The sequence below is a fragment of the Schistocerca serialis genome, chromosome 3 (assembly GCF_023864345.2).
Source record: "Schistocerca serialis cubense isolate TAMUIC-IGC-003099 chromosome 3, iqSchSeri2.2, whole genome shotgun sequence".
NCBI lineage: Eukaryota > Metazoa > Arthropoda > Insecta > Orthoptera > Acrididae > Schistocerca > Schistocerca serialis.
Window position 1 is genome coordinate 216,067,146 of NC_064640.1, and position 22,826 is coordinate 216,089,971.

A 22,826-nucleotide genomic window follows, 5' to 3' on the forward strand; every position below is an offset into this window, starting at 1 on the left:
ATTATGACACCTATTTCTGTTGCTGGGATTCCTTGCAGTGGCTTACAAATGTCTAATGGATCAGCACAAACCTGGCCAGTGATACCTGTGTCTGATTCTTTCTTCATAATGCCCAGATGATCAGATGTTGGAGCATAGTGGAAAAACTTTAGGATAGCTATATGTAGGTGAACCAGGATGATGAGCAACCACCATTTCTGTCCCATCAGATCATAGTTCTTCTTATACACTGTTCTGTTAATTAATCATAATTTTCCTTTGGTCAGTTTCTCATTCTTCAATGCTCCTATGGTTTTGAGCACTGCTGGACCTTCCCTCTGTTCAGCAGCAATGTCATTTAATACAGTGGCAATTGAGATTTGTCTACACTGATGTGTCATGTCAGAGGATTCTTTGAAAGGCAGTCAGCATCCTTGTGTTTGTGTCTGCTTTGTATACCACTGTGACTATGTACTCCTGAAGCCTCAAAGTCCATCCCATCAGTTGACCTAATGGATCCTTCAGATTAGTCAGCCAGCACAGAAACTAGTGATCCATGACAATGGTGAATGGTCTGTCGAACAAATGACTGGTCTAATTGATGGTTCAAACAACTGCAGGGTAGTCTTCCTTGGCTGTAGAGTAATTTGACTTGGATAGTACTCTGGAAGTAAGCTATCATCTTTTCAGCAACTCCCTGAATTTTTACTAGTAATGCTCCTACCCATCACCACTGGTGTTGATGTGAAGTTCTGCCTCTGCTTTCTTGTCATACAATGCTAGGACTCAGGATGATGTCAGCTCCTCTTTAAGGACAGGGAAAGATCGTTCTTGTACCTACTTACAAGAAAATTTGATGTCTCCTTGCAGTAGTTCGTGCAAGGGACGTGTCTTGGTAAAGAAGTCCTTTACGAACTTCCAATTGTATGAGCACATTCAGTAAACTTTTCACATAATGAATATGCTGAGGAATCAAAGAATCTGTGATTGCTCATATTTTCTCTGTATTGGGCCAGACTGCACTGCCATTCATTAGGTGCCCCAACATTTTAATTTTTTGGGTGGTGAAGAGCCACTTTTTTTGAACTGCAGTCAAACACTTCAACATGTTTGTCAAGTGGCTAGTCAAAAACAACGATGTCATCCAGATAATCAAGACATGTCATTCCTTTAAGGTGTGAAAGCAGGTTGTCCATTACACATCTGATGATAGGTAGACTGTTAAATATTCAAAATGGCTTAATTTTGAATTCATTGAGGATGTCAGGAGTTATAAAGACAGTCTTTTCCCAGTCAGCCACATCAACTTTAATTTGCCAGCAGCCTGTCTGCATGTCAGTAATTCAGGAATACTTTGCTAATTTTAAGAAGCCCAGGGTGTCATCAATGTATGGCAAAGGGTAGACATCTGTTTCTGTGATTTTGTTCAGTCACTGGTAGTCAACACAGCAACACAATGTACCATACTCCTTCTCCCACCAAAGAGGCCAAGGACACACTGACGGTTTAAAGATGTAATCCTGCAGCATCTTCTCCACTTCCTACTGGATTATCTGTCATTCAGCTGGTGACATCCTATAAGAGCTCTTGCTAATTGGTGGATGATCCCCAGTATTGATATGATGTTTTACCATTGAACCCCACTTTGTCCATTTTTTTCTCCACTATCGATATAAAAGCAACCAAAAATGGGCACAGAATGGTTAACACTTCCTGGCGTTGTTGCTCAGTCAGGCCAGATTATTTTTGCATTTCAATAGTAACTTCCTTTCCTTTGTTGTCTGCACTGGGGGCGGAGTATGTTTCTTCTCCTTGCTGGACTGGTTCAGCTGTCTCTACATACATACCCTTGGAGATGAGTTGTGGCTGCTCATAATAATTGGGGCTGATTGCATAAAGCATTTAACATTAGATTAAGACAGAAAATGACCTCAGATCAAGCTTAAACTGGAAATCTGCATTGTATAAACATTAATCCGGGGTTATATTGCCATAATGAAGGACTATATTTGACAGGCAGAAATTCGCAGTTTAAAGTCAGGTTCAACTGTAATCGACAGTTTACAATATAATTACATTACAAAACAATGCTTTGTTTTTAGAAAATACAAATTAAAATCAATAATAAGTAATGGTAAGTAAATATGTGACTATACCCCTTATCACACTGCTGATGCTTGAAATTTCTTTTTCGATCTCAAAGGTTAGGTTAAGAAAATTACCAGCTATATGTATGTAATGAATGTAGATAACTGATCTCATACAATTCTTGGGAGACAACTCATAATTTATGTAATTAGCTTAAAGGAATTTTATACACACTTAGTGGCATAGTAAGTAAGGGAAATTCAAAATATTTGCAGTGAACAGTTAAGTATGTGTATTTTGACAGCATCAGTAATGATTAAACACCTCCTATAAATGTGCTCTCTCATCTCGAGTAGCAGCAACCACACAATTTGTATTAAATTTTTAATTACTGAACACATGCTTAAACTGCTGTGACAACTGCACGCACACTGATGAATATAACATAAGCAAGCATAAGTAACTTGTGTGGTAACATAATGGTAGTGTTTTAGCATAGGCAGATGATGTGAAGCTCAAACCCAACTCAATTCCTGATTTTTTCCCATTTAATACTACTTTCACTACAGTACTGGTCGTAAAGGTAATTACAACAGCATTATCTTTTAAAACCATACCATACTTTGTGTTTTCCGAGTGCTCTAAGCCAGAGGGATGTGCAGCATTATATGGGCAGGAAAGTTATGCAATGAAAATAACATTGTTTACTTTCGTTTACTTTACAGATATCCGAGTATTCTGATGTGTCTACTGAGGAAGATGATGAGATCCAACAAGCTCCCTGCATGTTCTGTGACAGAATGGGCCCATTTTGGAATTAAATGATAAACCACTTAAGCTGAGGTTTCGCTTGAACAAAATCACTGTGTGGCAGTTAGAACTAAGAGTGAGAAAGTATCTGCTGAAACAAATAAAAAGAAGCCAGCCATGTGCATGCTGGTCTTAACATTAAGATTTTATGCTACCGGAAGTTTTCATGTGGTGGTCAACAATGTGTTTAGTACAGATGTAGCAACTGTTTGCAGAGCTGTCCACAAGGTATTGGCCTACACTGCCTTGCTGAAGAATGAATTTATGAAACGGCTTATGGAAGAAAATGATGCAAGAAAAACCCAGTGTGATTTTCATCAAATGGTGCATTTTCCTGTTGTTTTAGGAGCTACTGAGTGTACCCATATCCCCATCAAATATCCTGGTGGCAAAAGTGCAGAGATATTTAGGAATAGTCACGGGTCTTTTCGTTAAAGGTACAAGCAATCTCAGATGCTAAGCTGAGATGTTTAAATATAGTGGCTAGATGGCCAGGATCTGTCCACAAGAGTAACATTTTTGGAAACTCACGCATACGTGCTGAGTTGGAAACGAGAGAAATTCCAGAAGGCATACTTCCAGGAGACAGTGGCTATCGGTGTTGCACGTATCTGCTGACGCCAGTAGTCCACAAAGAAACGGCGGCTGAGTGAACCTACAATCAAGTCCACAAGAAAAACAGGTCAGCAGTTGGAAGAATGTTTAGTGCGGCAAAAAGATTTCCCTGTTTAAGTTTAGGGCTCAGAATATGGGTAAATCGCATGGCAGTTATTTTAGTTGCAGCATTTGTGTTGCATAATATTGGTGTCAATGCATAAGATAAGGGGGGCCGAAACGGATGACAATGTATTTCCTGGGAGAAGAGTGTTCGAAGAAATTCCAGTACCTCCAGAAAATGAGGCAAACTGGAGTCACAATGCAGTGAGGGCAGCGTTAATTAACACTGTATTTATGTAAAAAGTTAAAAATGGTTATTTCTCTGTTAACTGGTTATTTAAAACTGTATCAGAGTAAGATGTCATGAATAATATTATAAGCTATCTTTTACACAGCAAATTCATTTCAAAACATTAAGCAGAGCATATTAAAATGTTTACGAAGCACAATGTATAACTTCAGGATGAAAATCTGTCTACAAAGCAGTTCCAGTATCACCAGAAAATGAGACTAACAAGAGCCACAATACAGTGAGTGCAAAATTTATTCAAAATGTATTTACACAAATATATTTACAAAAGTTGGAATGAATTTACAAACCTCCAGTTTCAATGACTGATTGTCTTTTCATTTCTTTTGGTTCCAGTTCTTTAATTTCTTTATCTACTCTCAATGTTTCCATTCTTACATCATGTTCCGTAAGTAGGCACTGTACATCGATTTCATATTCATTTCATTGAGAGCATTTTCTGTTCTTTTGTTTTGGGAGACCATTAGTTTTAGTTCAATATACGTGATGTTGTGCTGTCATAGTTAAGTTAGTGCATTATTTTAGTACATTATTGTTCTTAGTAGTCAGCAAGAACAATATTTTCAGTTGAAGATACAATCTTCTTCTTATTTACTGATGATGTGAAAGAAGTGCAACCTTCAGTGTTACCTTATCTGTATCGGGACAAGAACTTAATGAATAATGTTACAAAATACATTTTAAGTGGCAAATTTGCTTCAAAAAATTTATGCAAGCGTATTAAAATGCTTACAAACCATCACATACAACTTTGGGATGAACATCTGAATTGTCGTCATAGGGCTTAGCGATAAGAAAAAATTGTGGCTTCAGGGCTGAAATCAGCTTCTGTCCACTTTCCATAAAAGCAGACCTGACAAAATTAATGCTTCAAGTTTTATGTATTTCAAACATGAAAAGTTTTGACACTCTTTTTGCCCCAGTTTACAAACCACAATGCACTTACATAGAGATGAAAAGTAATAACTGTAAAGTGGATCTTAAAATTGTATCTCACTATGTGCAAATGCTTTCTTGGTCATTTTCTTAACATTTTTGTTACACATTTTCAAACTCTTCCAGTCACAATCTGGTCTGATATTCTGCAAATTAAAGTCAACAGCGACTTCTGTCCACACCTTTACATTGTTGGTTGTAGGAACTTTGTTTTTATATTGGCCCAATACTGTTCTGGTGTAAAGTCAAGCGCCAGCATGCGAGCCAGGAATGTTAAAGCAGGGAGGACTGTGAAGAAGACATCAGCCAATAGTACGCTAACCGACCCCTCTCTAGGACGACAATGAGACGGCAGCAGCATCTACACACAGAAGACATAAGCGCCGCACCGCCTGGCCACAGCCCAGTTGAAGACTAACTGTTCTACAAGCTCTATAGCAGCGACTTAGGAACTGTATTGTTTCACTTGTATTAGAAAATATGTATACTGAGACACCTCCAATAATAATACATTGTTCTACATTCATGTTCTGGCAACAGACAGGCTGCCTACATTGTCTCCATATTCACCAACCTCCAGCAGAGAACTGATCACCTACACCTTCCCAAACCAGCTGCCCATTACACTTCTTACACAGTCCACAGTTGCAGTCAGTATTGTATTGCATTATAGTTACAAAGACCCCGTAAGAAAGCCACACTGGCAATTCTATGCATTATTTCATCTGCCTTTTGACAGATTGTATCCACATGTGCTGAAAAGTTTCTTGTGTTGTTCAGGAATACTCTTCAGCACCCTGTAAACAAGGGCTACCCATTACTGCACTGTTATCTAGCACACAATAGAATTTTCAAAAAATCATTTCTTTTTTATTGGCTTAAAATATGGTTTGAACCTTCTAAAATTTGAGGCAAAAAGTCTAATCACTGAAAAAAATTTCGTTCTATGGAATTCCGAGCACCTCTTCTAGTGCTTTGGATGACCCGCAACAGCCTACCTACACCAAATTGACACCCCCTGTAGTGTCTGGGTATAGCTAGAAGCATTTCAAAACAATAATACATCAGCAAGCATCAGTACATGTATGAAAAAGACAGTTCTTTCATTCTGACTCTCAATTTTTGTGTGCAGTATTGACTTTTGATAGTTTATTTGTGATTTTATAGTATACAGTTTTGCCTTGTGTGGTAAGAAAGTGTATTCTGGCAGAAAAAGTATGAAAACATCACACCCAACGCAGTGTCGAAGCAGTATGTCATCAAAGCATCCAAAGGATAGATATGAGGCTGAGAACAGTTCAGAATGAGACAGTGCCTTTGCTAAGAAATTGAAACACAGTGACTAGGATTTTTAAGTGAATTACAGATTGAGGTATAGGATTATAAATTTTCTTGCTGTTTTCTTTGTTATTTCTTAAAGTGTGAAATGTAAAACGTGCAATGCAGACATTATCTTGCAAGTCCTCGAGGCTTAGGCTTCACAGTAATTATGGCTTGTCCAAACCACCCAGAAGTTGTTATACCTAATAGTAAGTTTATACGGAATGCATATGAAATCAACCCCATATCGTCCTAGCAATGTGCCTGCTTGGCATAGGGCTAAACAGAGTTGTAAAGTTTTGTGCATTCATGGAACTGCCACGACCAATATTTCAATCATTCTATGATAAACTAGTGGATATAATTTCAATCGCAACAGCAACAGTATGACAAGCCAGTCCCGGATCAGCAGATTGATGGCAAGAGTTTTCTAAAAGTAGAATTTTTTTCATTTATGCATGTCTATAACACATTTAAAAACTTCAAATGCCTTTTTGTCAAAATACGATTTTTCGAAACAGCATGCAGAATAACTCCAACAATTTTCAATCCTTTTTTTTTAAATATTTAACCACACCTTTGAAATAAAATTTCAAAGTGTACCACATATGGCATTTTCAATTAGTTAATTTAAACAATATTTACTAACAAATGACTGTCCTTTTTTTGGTGAAAAGTGAACAACTATTCAAATACTCACCAATTACACAAAAATCAGTATTCCTAAAATCCCTGATGTGGTTCACTAGTTACACTTATCTAGTTTACATAGATTTTTTTTCTTTTTTTCAGATTCAAATTGACACAGGTTATAGTGTGTGCTGCACATTGTCTCAAATCCAACATGCCTTGGGGGCATTACTGCAGTGTCGCCATTGTGTAAGATTTCCCGACAACTTAGTAACTACTCCAGGTATTATCTCTTTTATCACCTTTCCTTCCAAAAAAAAAAAAAAAAAAAAAAAAAGCTTTTTTCTTTACACCCCTTAAGAATTGGACGCCTTTTTATGGACAGATTGCCCTTAAGCAACATACATAAATAGTTTTATTTGCAGTTATTGTTAATTTTTGAGTCTGTATCACTACTGCATCTATGAGAATACATTCGTTGCACTTTCTTCAGGTTCCTGTCCAGAATTCCTAGAAACAGCCACCAAGGTGTCAATGGTGGTATAAAGTACAACACTGTCACAGTCAGTTATTCTTTTTGGCTCTTGGAAATAAGAAATCAATAAAATCAAGAATGAAAGTGGAGCACAACATGAAATCCATTTTACATTTCCTTACATTATTATGGATCACACACACTGCCAAATTTTTGTAAACAAGTAAAGTAAATGTCATTCTTGTGGTGTCATCCGAAGTACATGGTCCCATGTCAAAGTTGGCACCTCACGACAGAACCACAAGTAAGGACGGTCGCAGCTTGATGGAGCAACGAATGAGAGACATCAACATAGACATACCCTCAAGATTTTCCATACGTCACCACTGCCGGAAGATTACTTATGTCAGAACGCAGCACTGTTCACCCACTCTCTAATCATTGCCTATGATGACAGCATTGTCTTGCTTCAGATCCTGCATTGCGAGTTGTATTATGAGTCAGAATTATATTGAAGTTTACAGTCAACTGTATATTGAGATGACTATAATTCTCTGTTGTATCAAGTTGTAAGTGATAGAATGCAGCAACAGCAACAAATACATACATAGACATTCCTGTGGATATTGATTGTTTTCAAGTTAAGTATTCTATCTTGTTCAAGCTTTAATAATTTGATCTAATATTTTGTTGCATTGTAGTATCCACTTGGCCTTCTCCAGAAGTAAATCTAAGCTTGCTAGGACCTACTACAAAGCCGGTGCGAATGTCTTGAGTGCTCTTTTGTCCAGCACTTCAATTCTCTTCTTTACTGTAGTTCTATTTTAATAAATAAAAAGAAAAGAGTCCAAGACTATAAAGGACGACTTCGTTATCTTCAGAGAAATGATAATACTGATTACTCTAAGCGAAAATAGTCATACCAATGTCACATCTGACATAGTCACACAGAGAATTGACCGAAGATCAGATATCAAGGCATCTGTTAATGGCCACATCATTGAAGTTCGATGTAGGTTGCAATCCATGTCTCCAATCATGCAGGCTCAAGTATTTTCATATCAATGGTCTACTACAGGTTTAAAAAAATCAACATAAATTGTCAAATAATGTAGTCAACAAAATGCAAAGATAAATTCTACTGTTGGCTAACTCAGACTTTAACAGCAGATGCAGACACTACCCCCCATCACATTGCTTTCTAATTTAAAACTTAAAAAATAACACGAGAGTAGCAGCATTAGCTAGATTTATCTCCACACTGCGGAGTACAGATGGCAACAACTCAGTTTATAACATGATAGTTGGGTGTCTCACATTACGACAATTCTGCCTCTCTCCACTCCATGAATTTAATGGCATCTAATTCAATTCCCGGTAGTTTGACAAAGTGGATAATGAAGAATTCGATTCATAACATTTACTGTTAGTGAATCACCATCAGTATGATTTATTACTTAAACCATTACTTGTTTCAAATACTTAAATATGCACAGCTTAGCAATATCCCCATGCCACCAATAATGTTGATCAGTTAACACTGAAACTCTAACCCTTTGTGGACCAAGAATAAACATAGGAAGAAAAATATAATAATTTCTTTCAAAATCTATCTTTATTGTCACAGAAAGCAATAATATGTTAAAAAAACAATAACACTTGAATTCCATAACAAAATATTTTGGGTGGTTTCAAAGTGAAACCAGTGGGACATTCAGATGATTTTAATGGCTACATTTTTTTGTGAAATTCAGTGAAACAGTTTTTTTTATTTTCATTATATACAAACCAAATTGCATGTTTTACACACTGATCTTGTGCGATGCGGTACTTTAGCAGTACTACAGTGTGCACATCGTTGGGACGGTCCTCTTTCTGGCATATGGGACACATTCCCATAGCACTTTTCTGGTGTAACGAATGGCTCGAAACCATTCTGCTTGATCTGGGACCTCTTGCAGTTAGGAGATGATGAAGATGCTCCAACTAGACCACCTATTACAGAGTGTCTGAACTGCTTCAAGGAGATTTTCTCTTTATTGCAATGTTTGTTATAAATGACGTAGGAATTTACAACAGTGACACCAAGAAAGTGCTACAAAATTCTGTGCCACCATTTTTTGCTCTTTCTATCAATTCTATAGACTGATTTTAACACGTCAGATTTGTCCACAAGCTCCTTATAGGCATTGTAATCCTTTACAACATCTGAGCATGAAATTTCTACATGAGTACCACCTTTACATTTGAGATGCCGTGCTTACATTTTCAATATTGTGAAAATTTAAAAGAAACTGTAATTGGTTTGTGATCTTTCTTAACCATTGCTGTGATGCCTTGGCTGCTGCATTGAAACTTGAATTCTCACCGGGACATGGGTTTTCATTTTAAAAGTCTTTTGGGAATCCAACTCTCCCTTTTCTCACTGTTCCACAGGCATATATTCCTTGTTTCCTCAGATCAAGCATGAGGGGCACAGAAGTAAAATAATTAGCAAAATACAACTTGTGATATTTTCCTGCAAGTTCTGAGCTAAGATGTTTTACAACTCGGGAACCTAAGCACTTTTCTGTCTCCTGCCCAAGTTTCCCAGTGTAGATCTGACATTTGGAAATGCAGCCAGTTTCATTTGCCAGTACCCAAACTTTGTATCCACATTTTATAGGTTTCTGTGGCATATACTGCTTTAGGCTTGACCTACCTTTGAATCAAATCATAGATTGATCTACAGCAAGGTGTTCTGTTGGCAAATAATTTTCAGAGTAGGTCTTGCTTATATAGTTCAGCAGTGGGTGCATCTAGAACAGTTTATCATAACCTTTTTCTCCCTTTTTTGGCTGCTGATTATCATCATTCACATGTATCCTAGCAACCATAAAAATCTATTCAGAGGCATGAGAGCTGTAATGTACAAATCACGGAGAGCTGGGTCATAAGACCAATAATCCCTGTATGGAGGACATTTTTTGATCCCCATTAATACATTGATGGCAATAAATTTCTTCATTTCCTCAGCATCAGTTGGTTTGAAAGTAGTGGAACCTCCAAGTTTCTGAGTCACATATAAATTTGTTTGAAACACAAGATGCTCTAGTAAATCATTATGAAATAAGCAGCCAAATTTTTCAATGCAGCTGGTTTTGCCAGAAAGAATATTTGAACCATATTTATGTGAAAATTTGACAGTTTCTTTTCCAAGTGTGTCTTACACCCACTCTACATGCTTTATTAGTTCTACAGTATCATCACACACGCTATTGTCATTGTTGAAGTCACTAATGCGAACAGAGTCACTCTCAACAGAAACACTTTCACCCACATTGCCTGCATGTTGAACTATGTTCGCATCGGGTACAGTAAGTTGTGGTTGTTGATCAATTTCATCTGATTCACTTTCAATGTCTGAAGCAGTCGACTCTGGATCACTTGGAATTTCTGGTAGTATGTCCATTAGCATATCAGTGCCGAGGTCACAAGCACTAAATCACTGGTTGCTTCTTGACGGCAGTCTACTATCCATACTGACAATCTATAAGGAATAAAAAAATCTACCCTTTGATTTACTTATGAAGGTCATTTGAGAATGAAACCACCTGTACTTTTGGAAGAAATGAAACTGCTTATTATAATTATTAATAAAAACATCTTACAAAATTCTGTAAATGAAGTATAAGAACGAATCATTACCCAATATTCCAAAAGTCTGTTGCAGAAACATGACAAATTATGTATATAACAACATCTAATTTGCATATCACTGTGCAGTGCTGGCGTCAAGATAAAACCAGTGGGCCAGATATGCAAACAAAGTAAAAATATGGTTTCAGACTGAAATCAATGTGCCGCAAAGGGCTAAACCAACCAATTATGGTGTAGATTATTATATCAAAAACAAATTACCAATTTCATCTGAACAATGCCAGAAAGCGCATTGTCTGAGTTCCACTTGACTCAACTGTGGATTTCAGACTCTACTCCCTCCACTAGACTGCCACGCTAAGTGATCTCACCCAGGAACAACAATCTTACATCATTCAAAGCACTGTCAGTGGGCAGTGATTACTTTGGAATTCAACCCCAGTAAAACCCAACATAGCTGCAATATACACTTTGCAATAAAGAAGATTGATAAATTTATAATTGAATGTTACAGATAATGACAAATATCTTCACACGTAACGATATAGGACCCTTACAAACTGCATGTCACAGTGAAGCAGGAATACTTCTCATGAGCACCCAGCACCTGGGGACAGTGTTTCGGCACTGATGAGGAAGGATGTGCAAATTTCATGGAAACTATAAAGGGAAAAATAATGTGAAATCAGTAGTTTTTATGACATTTGTGAACTGTTTCCTTATGTGTTGCGCATCTAGCAACCAATCACAGCACAGAATACCAAGTTGATGCCATGTTTCTCTATGTGCTTGTGAAGATAAAAATGTTGTACTTCATGGTATTGTATTTATACTTGTGTACAACAAAAATATGCAGTGTAACTGATGCACTGCATTAAAGACCTTTGGAAAACGTCATTTTTTATATGATTTGTTGTGCAGAAGTATTAGAAAAAGGGGTATCAGTGGATAAAACTGTAACCTCTGTTCCAAGTTAGAGAGTTTGAAGGTGGCTTCATAATCAGGGAAAAAGTTTTTTGTGATGAAACCATCCAAGACATGAACAGATAAATACTTCAAATGGAATTACAATTATATTAATAAGGCATTGATATATATCAATGGGGACAGGTGAAAATGTGTGCCCTGACCGGGACTCGAACCCGGGATCTCCTGCTTACATGGTAGACGCTCTATTCATCTGAGCCACCGAGGGCACAGAGGATAGCGTTACTGCAGGGACTATCTTGCACATGCCTCCTGCGAGACCTACATTCTCACTTTGTATGTCCACACACCACATTCGTAGTGTCGTAGTGTCCCAAAGCACATGGAGGTTAAGGAAACTCTGAAGTGCACTGGGTTGCACCTTCAAACTAAGTCGACAAGTATTATGGCCACAGATCCATTCAAGTCTATGTTCACAGTCCCAGGTTCTTGTTCAACATTAGGATGATGGTGGTGAACTCTATTAATGCTGACATGGCAAAGAGTGCTACATATGCCTGGAATGGCAGGTTTCAGCAATGCAGGTATTTTGAAAGGACACCAACCCCTTCAGAGTTTATTGGAAAAGCAACTTACCATGCCAGAAGCAAATCTGTACCTAGTCAAATGTCTGTCATTGTGCTGAAATGTTCAAATACAAGCTTCGAGCAGCTGGTTTCCAGTATAGTGAAGTGTTGATGGATTGATGGAATAATGTCAAAGAAGACAACTTCAAAGTTATGACAATGGTTTCTTTTTAAAAAACTTTCAACAGTGTGCAGTTACCTTTTTTCTTTAATAAGGTATAATAGGTGTAACATAGACGTTTCTTTTTTAATAATGTAAATATATGTTATGTCAATAAATATAATGTAATTGGTAGGTATATTTTCATTTTCAACGTAATGCTGAGAAACAGACAAATATAAAGAACACAGGTTACTTGAAAAACAAGCAGTCAGAAACTAACATCAAAATTGCCAAAAAGTAATATGAAACTGGTCATAACATACAACATTTTTTTCATGTCTCTCCTAATAAGCCATGATACATGTTGGTATACATCAAATGCAGATGAATGTAACCAAAAATACATGGGCCAGTGGATCCCCCTTGACCAGATGCTACATTCTAGGATAGTGCATATGAATGTTTACATAGAATGAAATGGAATATCTGGTACAACTGCATCATCTCCCAAAAGTGAATAATACGTGTTGGCATATTATGTGCACCTGCTTGTCTACCTTCAGTACCATGATGGAGACCAGTACATTCAAACAGTGCACCAACCAATTACATCTTAACAGTGCAGATATTGATGAACATTCCACAGAAATGGGAGTACTTGTCTGGCCCCAAGATATCATCTGAACTCAGTCCTACTTATGACCTCTGAGAGGCTTTTGAGGGGGATGTACAGATCTTGGACTGCACTGCATCCAGTCTGTAAGAATTTGGATGTTGATTGATCATGGATTATAATTAATACCAGTGAATGTGGTTGATGGTGAGATAAGTAACGAGGGTTGCATCTCAACTTTTTATAGATGATTCATTCATTCGTATTCCTGTTCCAGTCATCATTCAGCAGACAACTAAGGGTATGTTTATGCTGCAACCGAACTGCTAGCATCTCGCTGCTTGCTTCTGGCACACTGCACCTCGCTGCTCGTTGGAAGCCTTGTTACATATACGCTGCAGCCTCACTGCTTGCTGGGAGTAATTAACCTGCAGCTGTTCACATTGCTAACATACTCAAACACGGCACTGCTGGAGTGACCTTGAAGCAGCCAACCATGGCTCAAGTTTCAGGACATATGGCAATGGTCGTGCTGCAAAACACAAACCAGCTCGACATCATCAACTGGCAAGAATTGTAGCGAGCAGCATGGAGAGCAATGACAATGCAGGTTAAACTGGCTGGTAAGACTCAGTGTGTTTTTTTTCATCAATGCTGAGCCATACCAGCAAAGAGAAAGGTGGCAGCATAAACACATCCTAAAGCCTTCAGCTGAATGAGCCACAATTTACTGTCAATTCCTCACATACAACAATGACTGGTTGTACCTTAGGCACTTGTTGATTATGACTTTTATCAAAACTGGTCATTTCATTTAAAACCACACAAACAAATGAAAAATTATAAATATCTACACAACTGTGGAGTCTCTTGCAATGAATTTGTCAAAAATGGTAAAAATTTATGTTGTTCAGGAAACATGCAAAAAGAAGTAATGTGAAATGTGTGCATCTTTTCACAAAAATGTATCTGTGTTCCTATTTTTTTCCCTTCTGAATTGCTTAGCAGCAAATCTCAATGATGGAGAACATACCAGGCTTTCATACCAGCAGTTTAACAGATAATGATAAAAAACAAGGGTTATAAATGGGAATTTAAAATGAATTGTGCAGTGTTTCACAACAATAAGTACAGTTGACTTATTGGCAAGAATCTACACCCCTGGAAATGGAAAAAAGAACACATTGACACCAGTGTGTCAGACCCACCATACTTGCTCCGGACACTGCGAGAGGGCTGTACAAGCAATGATCACACGCACGGCACAGCGGACACACCAGGAACCGCGGTGTTGGCCGTCGAATAGCGCTAGCTGCGCAGCATTTGTGCACCGCCGCCGTCAATGTCAGCCAGTTTGCCGTGGCATACGGAGCTCCATCGCAGTCTTTAACACTGGTAGCATGCCGCGACAGCGTGGACGTGAACCGTATGTGCAGTTGACGGACTTTGAGCAAGGGCGTATAGTGGGCATGCGGGAGGCCGGGTGGACGTACCGCCGAATTGCTCAACACGTGGGGCGTGAGGTCTCCACAGTACATCGATGTTGTCGCCAGTGGTCGGCGGAAGGTGCACGTGCCCGTCGACCTGGGACCGGACCGCAGCGACGCACGGATGCACGCCAAGACCGTAGGATCCTACGCAATGCCGTAGGGGACCGCACCGCCACTTCCCAGCAAATTAGGGACACTGTTGCTCCTGGGGTATCGGCGAGGACCATTCGCAACCGTCTCCATGAAGCTGGGCTACGGTCCCGCACACCGTTAGGCCGTCTTCCGCTCACGCCCCAACATCGTCCAGCCCGCCTCCAGTGGTGTCGCGACAGGCGTGAATGGAGGGACGAATGGAGACGTGTCGTCTTCAGCGATGAGAGTCGCTTCTGCCTTGGTGCCAATGATGGTCGTATGCGTGTTTGGCGCCGTGCAGGTGAGCGCCACAATCAGGACTGCATACGACCGAGGCACACAGGGCCAACACCCGGCATCATGGTGTGGGGAGCGATCTCCTACACTGGCCGTACACCACTGGTGATCGTCGAGGGGACACTGAATAGTGCACGGTACATCCAAACTGTCATTGAACCCATCGTTCTACCATTCCTAGACCGGCAAGGGAACTTGCTGTTCCAACAGGACAATGCACGTCCGCATGTATCCCGTGCCACCCAACGTGCTCTAGAAGGTGTAAGTCAACTACCCTGGCCAGCAAGATCTCCGGATCTGTCCCCCATTGAGCATGTTTGGGACTGGATGAAGCGTCGTCTCACGCGGTCTGCACGTCCAGCACGAATGCTGGTCCAACTGAGGCACCAGGTGGAAATGGCATGGCAAGCCGTTCCACAGGACTACATCCAGCATCTCTACGATCGTCTCCATGGGAGAATAGCAGCCTGCATTGCAGCGAAAGGTGGATATACACTGTACTAGTGCCGACATTGTGCATGCTCTGTTGCCTGTGTCTATGTGCCTGTGGGTCTGTCAGTGTGATCATGTGATGTATCTGACCCCAGGAATGTGTCAATAAAGTTTCCCCTTCCTGGGACAATGAATTCACGGTGTTCTTATTTCAATTTCCAGGAGTGTATATTTGTGTCTGTTAATTAGAAAAACAAATATTCATTCGGGCATTGTAATCAAATTACTTTTAGCATGTTACAATAAAAGTGGTTAATGTTAGTTGAAAGTAAATAACACTCAGTTAAGACATCTATTAGTCAAACTAGTTGTTGACTTAATACTCTTGTTTATCATTATACGGGGAATGAAATTCAGAGGACATGTGCAATAATATCTTTCTCGAAAAATGTGTATTAAAAGCAGATAACTTACTCTGACATTTTCAAAGTCAGTGTTGCACATACCTGACAGTACCCATCTGGAAATTCATATGTTGCTGCTGGTATACAGGCATAAATTTCTTCGTGCAGCTGTGATCTGCTCACTTCTAAAACTTTTGACTGAAAATCCTGCAATACCCTTTTAATCATAAATTTATGCCATGATGTAGTGACTGCAGGCAGATTTGAGTGTTTCATCCACTTTGACTTCTCGTTTTTGGCAACAGCTTCCTTTGATGCAACCATGTAGGGTGGGACAACTTCAACAGCAAATCCCTGGAATTACAATTGAAGAATAAAGAAACATTCAAGTTAAGAACTAAATAAAATTGAGAATCACATATTTAAATGAGGTGGATATATACTAATATGTTCCGAGATGTCATACTATAATAATATTGCTGTTTTTCACAAATATTGATAATTTTACTGCCCTGTGGAAACACCTTGTCACTTATTAAACAATTTCTGTCTTTACTTAATAATATCATTAAAATTTGTCCTGACATGTACAAGAACACTTACAGCTTGCACTTGCAAACTGCTCTAAGTTTCAAGTAGTGTGATTTGCCACATACACACGAAATGAGCAATGTGTAATAAGGTAAACTGCAGTTTCTTCGAAGTCCTTCATTATCAACTAAACATTATTCCCTTCCCAGCCACACAATCAAGGCAACAGATTTCTCACATAACATTATCACAAAAAAAGTGAAACTGCAATATAAATAAAATTAAAGCAGTAGCCCCCAGTGATTTTTTGTTAACCATACTAGAATTGTCATCAACTGACTATTTAATTTTTGATAATTTTACTACTGAGATTTAGAATGGTAAGCATTCTTCCCACTGCCCTTTTGTGAGTTTTTATGGGTTGCCATTATATAAGAAGCCAACTCACTATGCACCATATACAAAAATTATGCAGTTTCTGTTCATTACAATAAGTGTATCAATATGCAGCAAGTCACAGTAGTATACAGGGTCAGTCACTAACTATTGCCACCAAGAATAATTCCAAAAGCATGAAATGAATTGAAAACTTTGTTGGACAAAAGCTGCATGGGACAACGGGGGTCATAATATGACGTTGGTTTTTTGTTGCTACGTCGGGTCGTGTCAGAGATATGAAGGTCAACTTTGTTTTTTTAAATGGGATGCTATAATTTGGTACTTATTTTCTGATAGCGGCTATCAAGATGAATCCAATGATGTGTAACAGTAAGGTCTTTGAAGATCAACGTAGGCCACAAAGGTGGCATGAACGTCCATTTACAGAAGGTGTTCGAAGTGATGACCGATGGTATCAATACAGTTCTGCAATCTTCTTATCACGGATTGAGTGGTATTCCTTACCACATCGGCACTTGTCAAAGAACATGCTCTGATAATTCTCTCTCTCATATCTTCAGGTGTAGTTGGAATGTCTTTATAAACAATGTCTTTTAGGAATCCCCCCACAAGAAAAAATCCAGAGGCATCAAGTCTGGCAAATGAGGTGGCCCTGGCACATCTCCTCCGCATCCAATCCAATGATTTGGGAATGGTCTCTGCAATTCATTTCTAGCCATCCGCGAAAAATGTGCTGGACAAACATCATGTTGATACCACATTCTGTTCCTTGTTCCTACAGGTATTTCTTCCAATGTTTCTTGCAGGAATGTGGTGTACTTCCTACCATTAAGATTTCCTTCAATGAAATAGGGACATATAATCCTGTCTTCCAGAATCCCACACCATATATTCAGTGACCACAATTTTTGATGTGCAACTTGCCGCAGCCAACATGGATTTTCAGTTACCCAATAATGTATGTTACGCAAATTAACATTTTCATGGTTCGTGAATGTAGCCTCACCAGTAAATAAAATCAAATTAATAATGTGTCATCCCTCTGAATCTGAAGTTGAGCCTATTAGCAGAATTCAATGTGACACATACAATTTGTACCAGTTAATTCTTGGTGGAGACTGATACGGTAAGGATGATACTTGTGGCGATGCAGAACACAAACAAAACTACTCTGGCTCATGCCAGATTCCCTTGCGATTTGATGTGAACTAACACAAGGATCTCTAACCACAGTGGCATGAGTACCACTTTCCGTTTCCCCATTAGTAACTTTCCTTTGCTTGATATGTTTCCGATGTGTTAAAGATCCAGTTGTTCTCAATTTATCACACACATAGTTAAATGTACGACGTGTAGGATGAGTACACTGAGGATATCTTTCAGTATATAAGTCTCTACCTCTGAATTTCGTTGGCATTCTCCATAAATGAGAAGCATATCGACTTGTTCTTCAAAGGAATACATCATTCATATTTGCTTGATTTGACGATACTAGTCTTACCATTCCTATTAGTGTTCTATTGTCAAACCGTCAAATGGTGTTTACATGTCAATGGCACGGTAGATGGATACGTCGTATTTGGCGAATATTTACTATTTGCATGATATACAAGAGAATTGTCAGAGCATGTGCTTCAATAACTGCCAAAGTGATAAGGAATACCACTCAATCCATGATAAGAAGATTGCAGCACTGCACTGGTACCAATGGTCATCACTTTGAACACCTTCTGCAAATAGATGTTCATGCCACCTTCTTGACCTTTGTTGACCTTCAAAGACCTTACTGTTACACATCACTGGATTTACCTCGATAGCCGCTATCAGAAAATAAGTACCAAACTGTAGCATCCCATTTAAAAAAACAAAGTTGACCTTCATATCTCTGATGCGACCCCATATAGCTACAAAAAATCAACGTCATATTATGGCCCCAGGTGTCCCATGCAACATTTGTCCCACAAACTTTTCAGCTACTATCATATTTTCGGAGTTATTCTAGGTGGCAATAGTTAGTGACTCAACCCGTATATTGTAGAAACAAAGCAATGTTTTCGAACTTCCCAAGTGATCTCATGACAAAAAGAAACTGACTGTTGTTGCAGTTTTTATCCATCTTGTACAGTGTATTACCATACGATATTAGGCACATACAGAGGTGGTAAGACATGCTCTCATGAGCATAGTCAAACAATTAAGTTAGAAGTAAGTATGCTTCCCGCAGTCCACAAAAAGAAATATTAATTTTGTGGAAAAATTACTTTGGTAGTATGCATACTTCCCACACTCCTGAAAGGCAAACGAGACATTTCATGACAATTAACAGCTGTATCTCACAATAAACAGAAACTACAGCCAGTGCGGCAAATTACTAGATTCCAGGAACAAACAGAGGTGGTACGACATATTACCATGAATGCAGTAAAGAAATACTGTTCATAATCCAGACTGGGAATTTAGTTACTGCCATTAGAATAACAAAAAAAAAAAAAAAAAAAACAGATCACCAACTGCTTCCTACTGAATCCAGTAAACTGCTTCTACAGTTCTACACACAGACAGACATTTCACTAGAAACTGCTCATTAGTTATGTACCCAGTAGTTATTAATGGCTACTTTAAAATAGATCTGCAGCACTTGTGCAAGAGGAAAAAAGTTTATGTATGTCAGTATCCATAAACCAACAACAATTCACAAAAATAGCAGCAATTCAAAAAGTAATGTGTTGACTGTGACAAATCATAGTGCGGAATATGTGTCATAACATAAATAAAATATTGCAAACCAATCCAAGGCAATGAATTTATGGTCAGATGTAGAATACATTTGAAATATTCAGAATGGATATGTCAGTTTGTTAGTTCATAAATGAGGTCACAACAAGGAAGGATGCTGTTATTGTTGGTGTCAGAGATTCATAGCAAGTGGACGGCATTCCTCTCACAAAACTGCCCTCAACATGGCATGGATCTAGGAAAGATTGTGAGCAACAACACACTTAGTGTGAGCATCCCAAACATGCTTCAGAATATTTAGGTTGGGAAATTAAGCATTCCACTTCACAGTACTCGCATTGCAACTCAAAAGTGGCACACACACGTGCGTGCCTCCCATACAGAGTACCTACCCCACGATATGAGCCTGCAAACTAAGAGTTGCAGTTGCGCAACCATAGTCTACATGTATATATGGCTGTTTCACAGAATATCTTGGATGAAGGAGCAAGCCCATGATATCTCTAGTGGAGAAAGGAAATACCCCATGGTAAAACCATTAACTTTAGATTAGAATGTTACATGAAACATGAACAGTGATGTATTATGTGATCATTTATTGGCAGGCCAATAGCTGATCAAGCTGGTTTAAAAAAAACCATTTCACAGCTATACTTTGTTTCTGTTTGTTTTATCTATTTACCTTTCATTCTTTGCTACTAGTTTCAGAGCAATAACCTCATTCTTAAGCAATTATTCATGCCACCAGGCTGGGATATGGCATCACCACTGGTCACAGCCATTTCACGGGAAGTGCAATTTTAGTTTGGCCAATGGAATGACTAATAGTTTCAGAATGAGCCTGCAACCCTGAAACTAGTTGAAAACGAAACAAAGTGTGGCTATTTCCAAAACAAATACCTTATCAGTTATGAACCCGCCTATCAAGTTCTCCTTCAAAAGTAATGGAGAAGGTCACAAAATACTGTTTGGTCAAGGGAGAATCACATTACAGTCTATTTCCATAGTTCAGGATCTTGCATGGGGGAAAAAAAAAAGACCCTTGGTTCTTGTTGGGAGGGTACTGCTGTGAGTGGTGTTAAGAGAGATTGTGCACTTTAGTAAACTATAAAGACCATCATTGTGTTGTTAAATACATGTATAAAGCAAATTTAATTTTTAAGTAAGTGTATCCATGTCAACTTATGTTTATATGTTTGCTAATTCCTTCGTATTGTGCATCAAGAATAGATAATTACAAATGCCACGCAATGAAACCAGTTCAGGTACAGTAGGTGCCACTGGAAAAAGTGAACAGCTTTTCACATGGAAGTTGGCTGTAGTGAGCCAAAGTGCAGGTGGAACTGACTCAATAACAGTGCAATTAGCAGACATCACAGATAGCAGTGTTTACGGAACTAAATTACATCAGCCAATGTCATACAGGAATGTAAAGCAGAAGCAGTTTGTGTGTGTCTAGGAGTTGCTACAAAAATTGCTTCTTAACACACAGAAGATATTTATTTTTGCTACCTGTATGTTTTATATAAATTCACAAAATTCTCACTGTAAAATACCTAAGGCAAATATAATACGATATGGTTTTCTTACAGGTGTTTTGTCCTCCTTTCTATGTCCAACACTATGGTATATACATTTTTCTGTTACACATATAATGTAAAGATTTATATTTTAGAGGAGTTTAAAAGATCAAGCACGAAAGGGAGCAGGCCAAAGACACACATTAGTTGTAGCCCCAGGAGCTGGCAGAGTGAGGCACAAGTTCACAGTACCCACAATAATCATCATCAACTTGACCACCTACCAATTTCTTGCAATCATTACAGTTAAAAAAGTTCAGTACTACATTTGAAACAAAATGCTTGTTATATTATTATTATTATTTTGAAATAAGTTGTGGGATAGCCAGGAAGCAGCCTCCAAACTGAGTGAAGGTCTACAATATTTTTGGGAAAGCACAAATAAAATCTGGTGGATGTTCTAGAACTCAGTAATATGCAGTTGGAGTGTTAAAGTAAAATGAATAAATAATTCAGAGTATTATTTTCTTCTGCAAGAGTTATCAAATATAATTATAAGTGGTCATGTGTGTGAGAGTTGCATTCACACAAGTGTGTATGTGTATGTGTGTGTGTGTGTGTGTGTGGTCTAATTTAGAAGAATGCTTTTGGCCAAAAGCTTACCTATTTAGCAGTCTTTTTGTTGTATCTGTCTATGACTCAACATTTCCACTATATGGTGAGTAGCTATCTATCCTTTTCTTAATGCTGTGTTTCTTTTGAAGATAGCACATGAGGTTCTGGCAGAAATAAAGCTGTGAGGGTGGATCACGATTTGGGCTCATATAATGCAGACAGTTAGACAAAAGACAGAAGTCCCAGTCCACAACACAGTTTTAATCCGTCAGGGAGTTTCAAATATACACGTTGTTTGTAGCATGAAGCAAGTAATGAGGTTATGGCAGCTGTGTCACAGTCTGTACTCTTTCATGAGGCACTGTGAGTTATCAGAATAGACAAACACTGTCTGTGTGCACTCACACATGTAGTTTAGTCTTTGTTATGCCTATTTAAAAAGCTAGCCGTAGTTACACATGAGGACAAGACACACACACACACACACACACACACACACACACACACACACACACACACACACACACACACACACTAACTGTGGTACACCTCAATGATCTCTCTTCCCTTTACATAAGTTGTTTACCCAACCCCATTTACTTCAGTTAGTATGTAGATGCTTAAAAATAGGTATGCAAGCCAATTCCTTCACCATATGAGCAACCAAAATCTTCTAATAAAAGCAGGCTCATCCCTGTTAAAGAATGCACGGAATTTCTAGGTGCGATAATAAAGCATGCATGAAGATAAAACCATCCCATTTAGTAATGGTAATGCAAAGTGAATGACCTTGAATTTGAAGTGCATTGATAGACTGCACACGCATAGCAGTTTTCAGTTCACCAAAAGCAGGAACTCTACAAGTGAAAGATGTGATTTCACTTGTCTCGGCTGCATTTAATCATAAGATGCCCAGCACTGAGCATTTTTTCACTTCCATTATTCTGACTGACGACTGGCTCTTGTCCTCTAGAATGACAGTCAGTTTCCATGGAGAAGCTGAGGTCATGTTGTACCTCATCCTGTGACTAGTGTTTATGACTACTTTCTCCTGGTAAAAATAAGAATTTTTTTTAAGAGACTTAGTTAATCATACACTATCAACTCAAAATTAATTCTATAAACTGCTGAAATCAGCAAAATGATACTTGTGTTGT

The 22,826-nt window shown here is 38.6% G+C and overlaps 1 protein-coding gene across 1 annotated transcript in view; it reads right to left on the bottom strand.

The window, feature by feature from the left end:
- The window catches only part of LOC126469941 (actin-like protein 6A), a 103,951-nt gene that overhangs the window by 31,083 nt on the left and 50,042 nt on the right, over positions 1-22,826 (bottom strand). Inside the window, exon 2 of the mRNA XM_050097346.1 lies at positions 15,971-16,222. Coding sequence (XP_049953303.1) covers positions 15,971-16,222 — 252 coding nt within the window. The remainder of the gene's footprint in view (positions 1-15,970; positions 16,223-22,826) is intronic.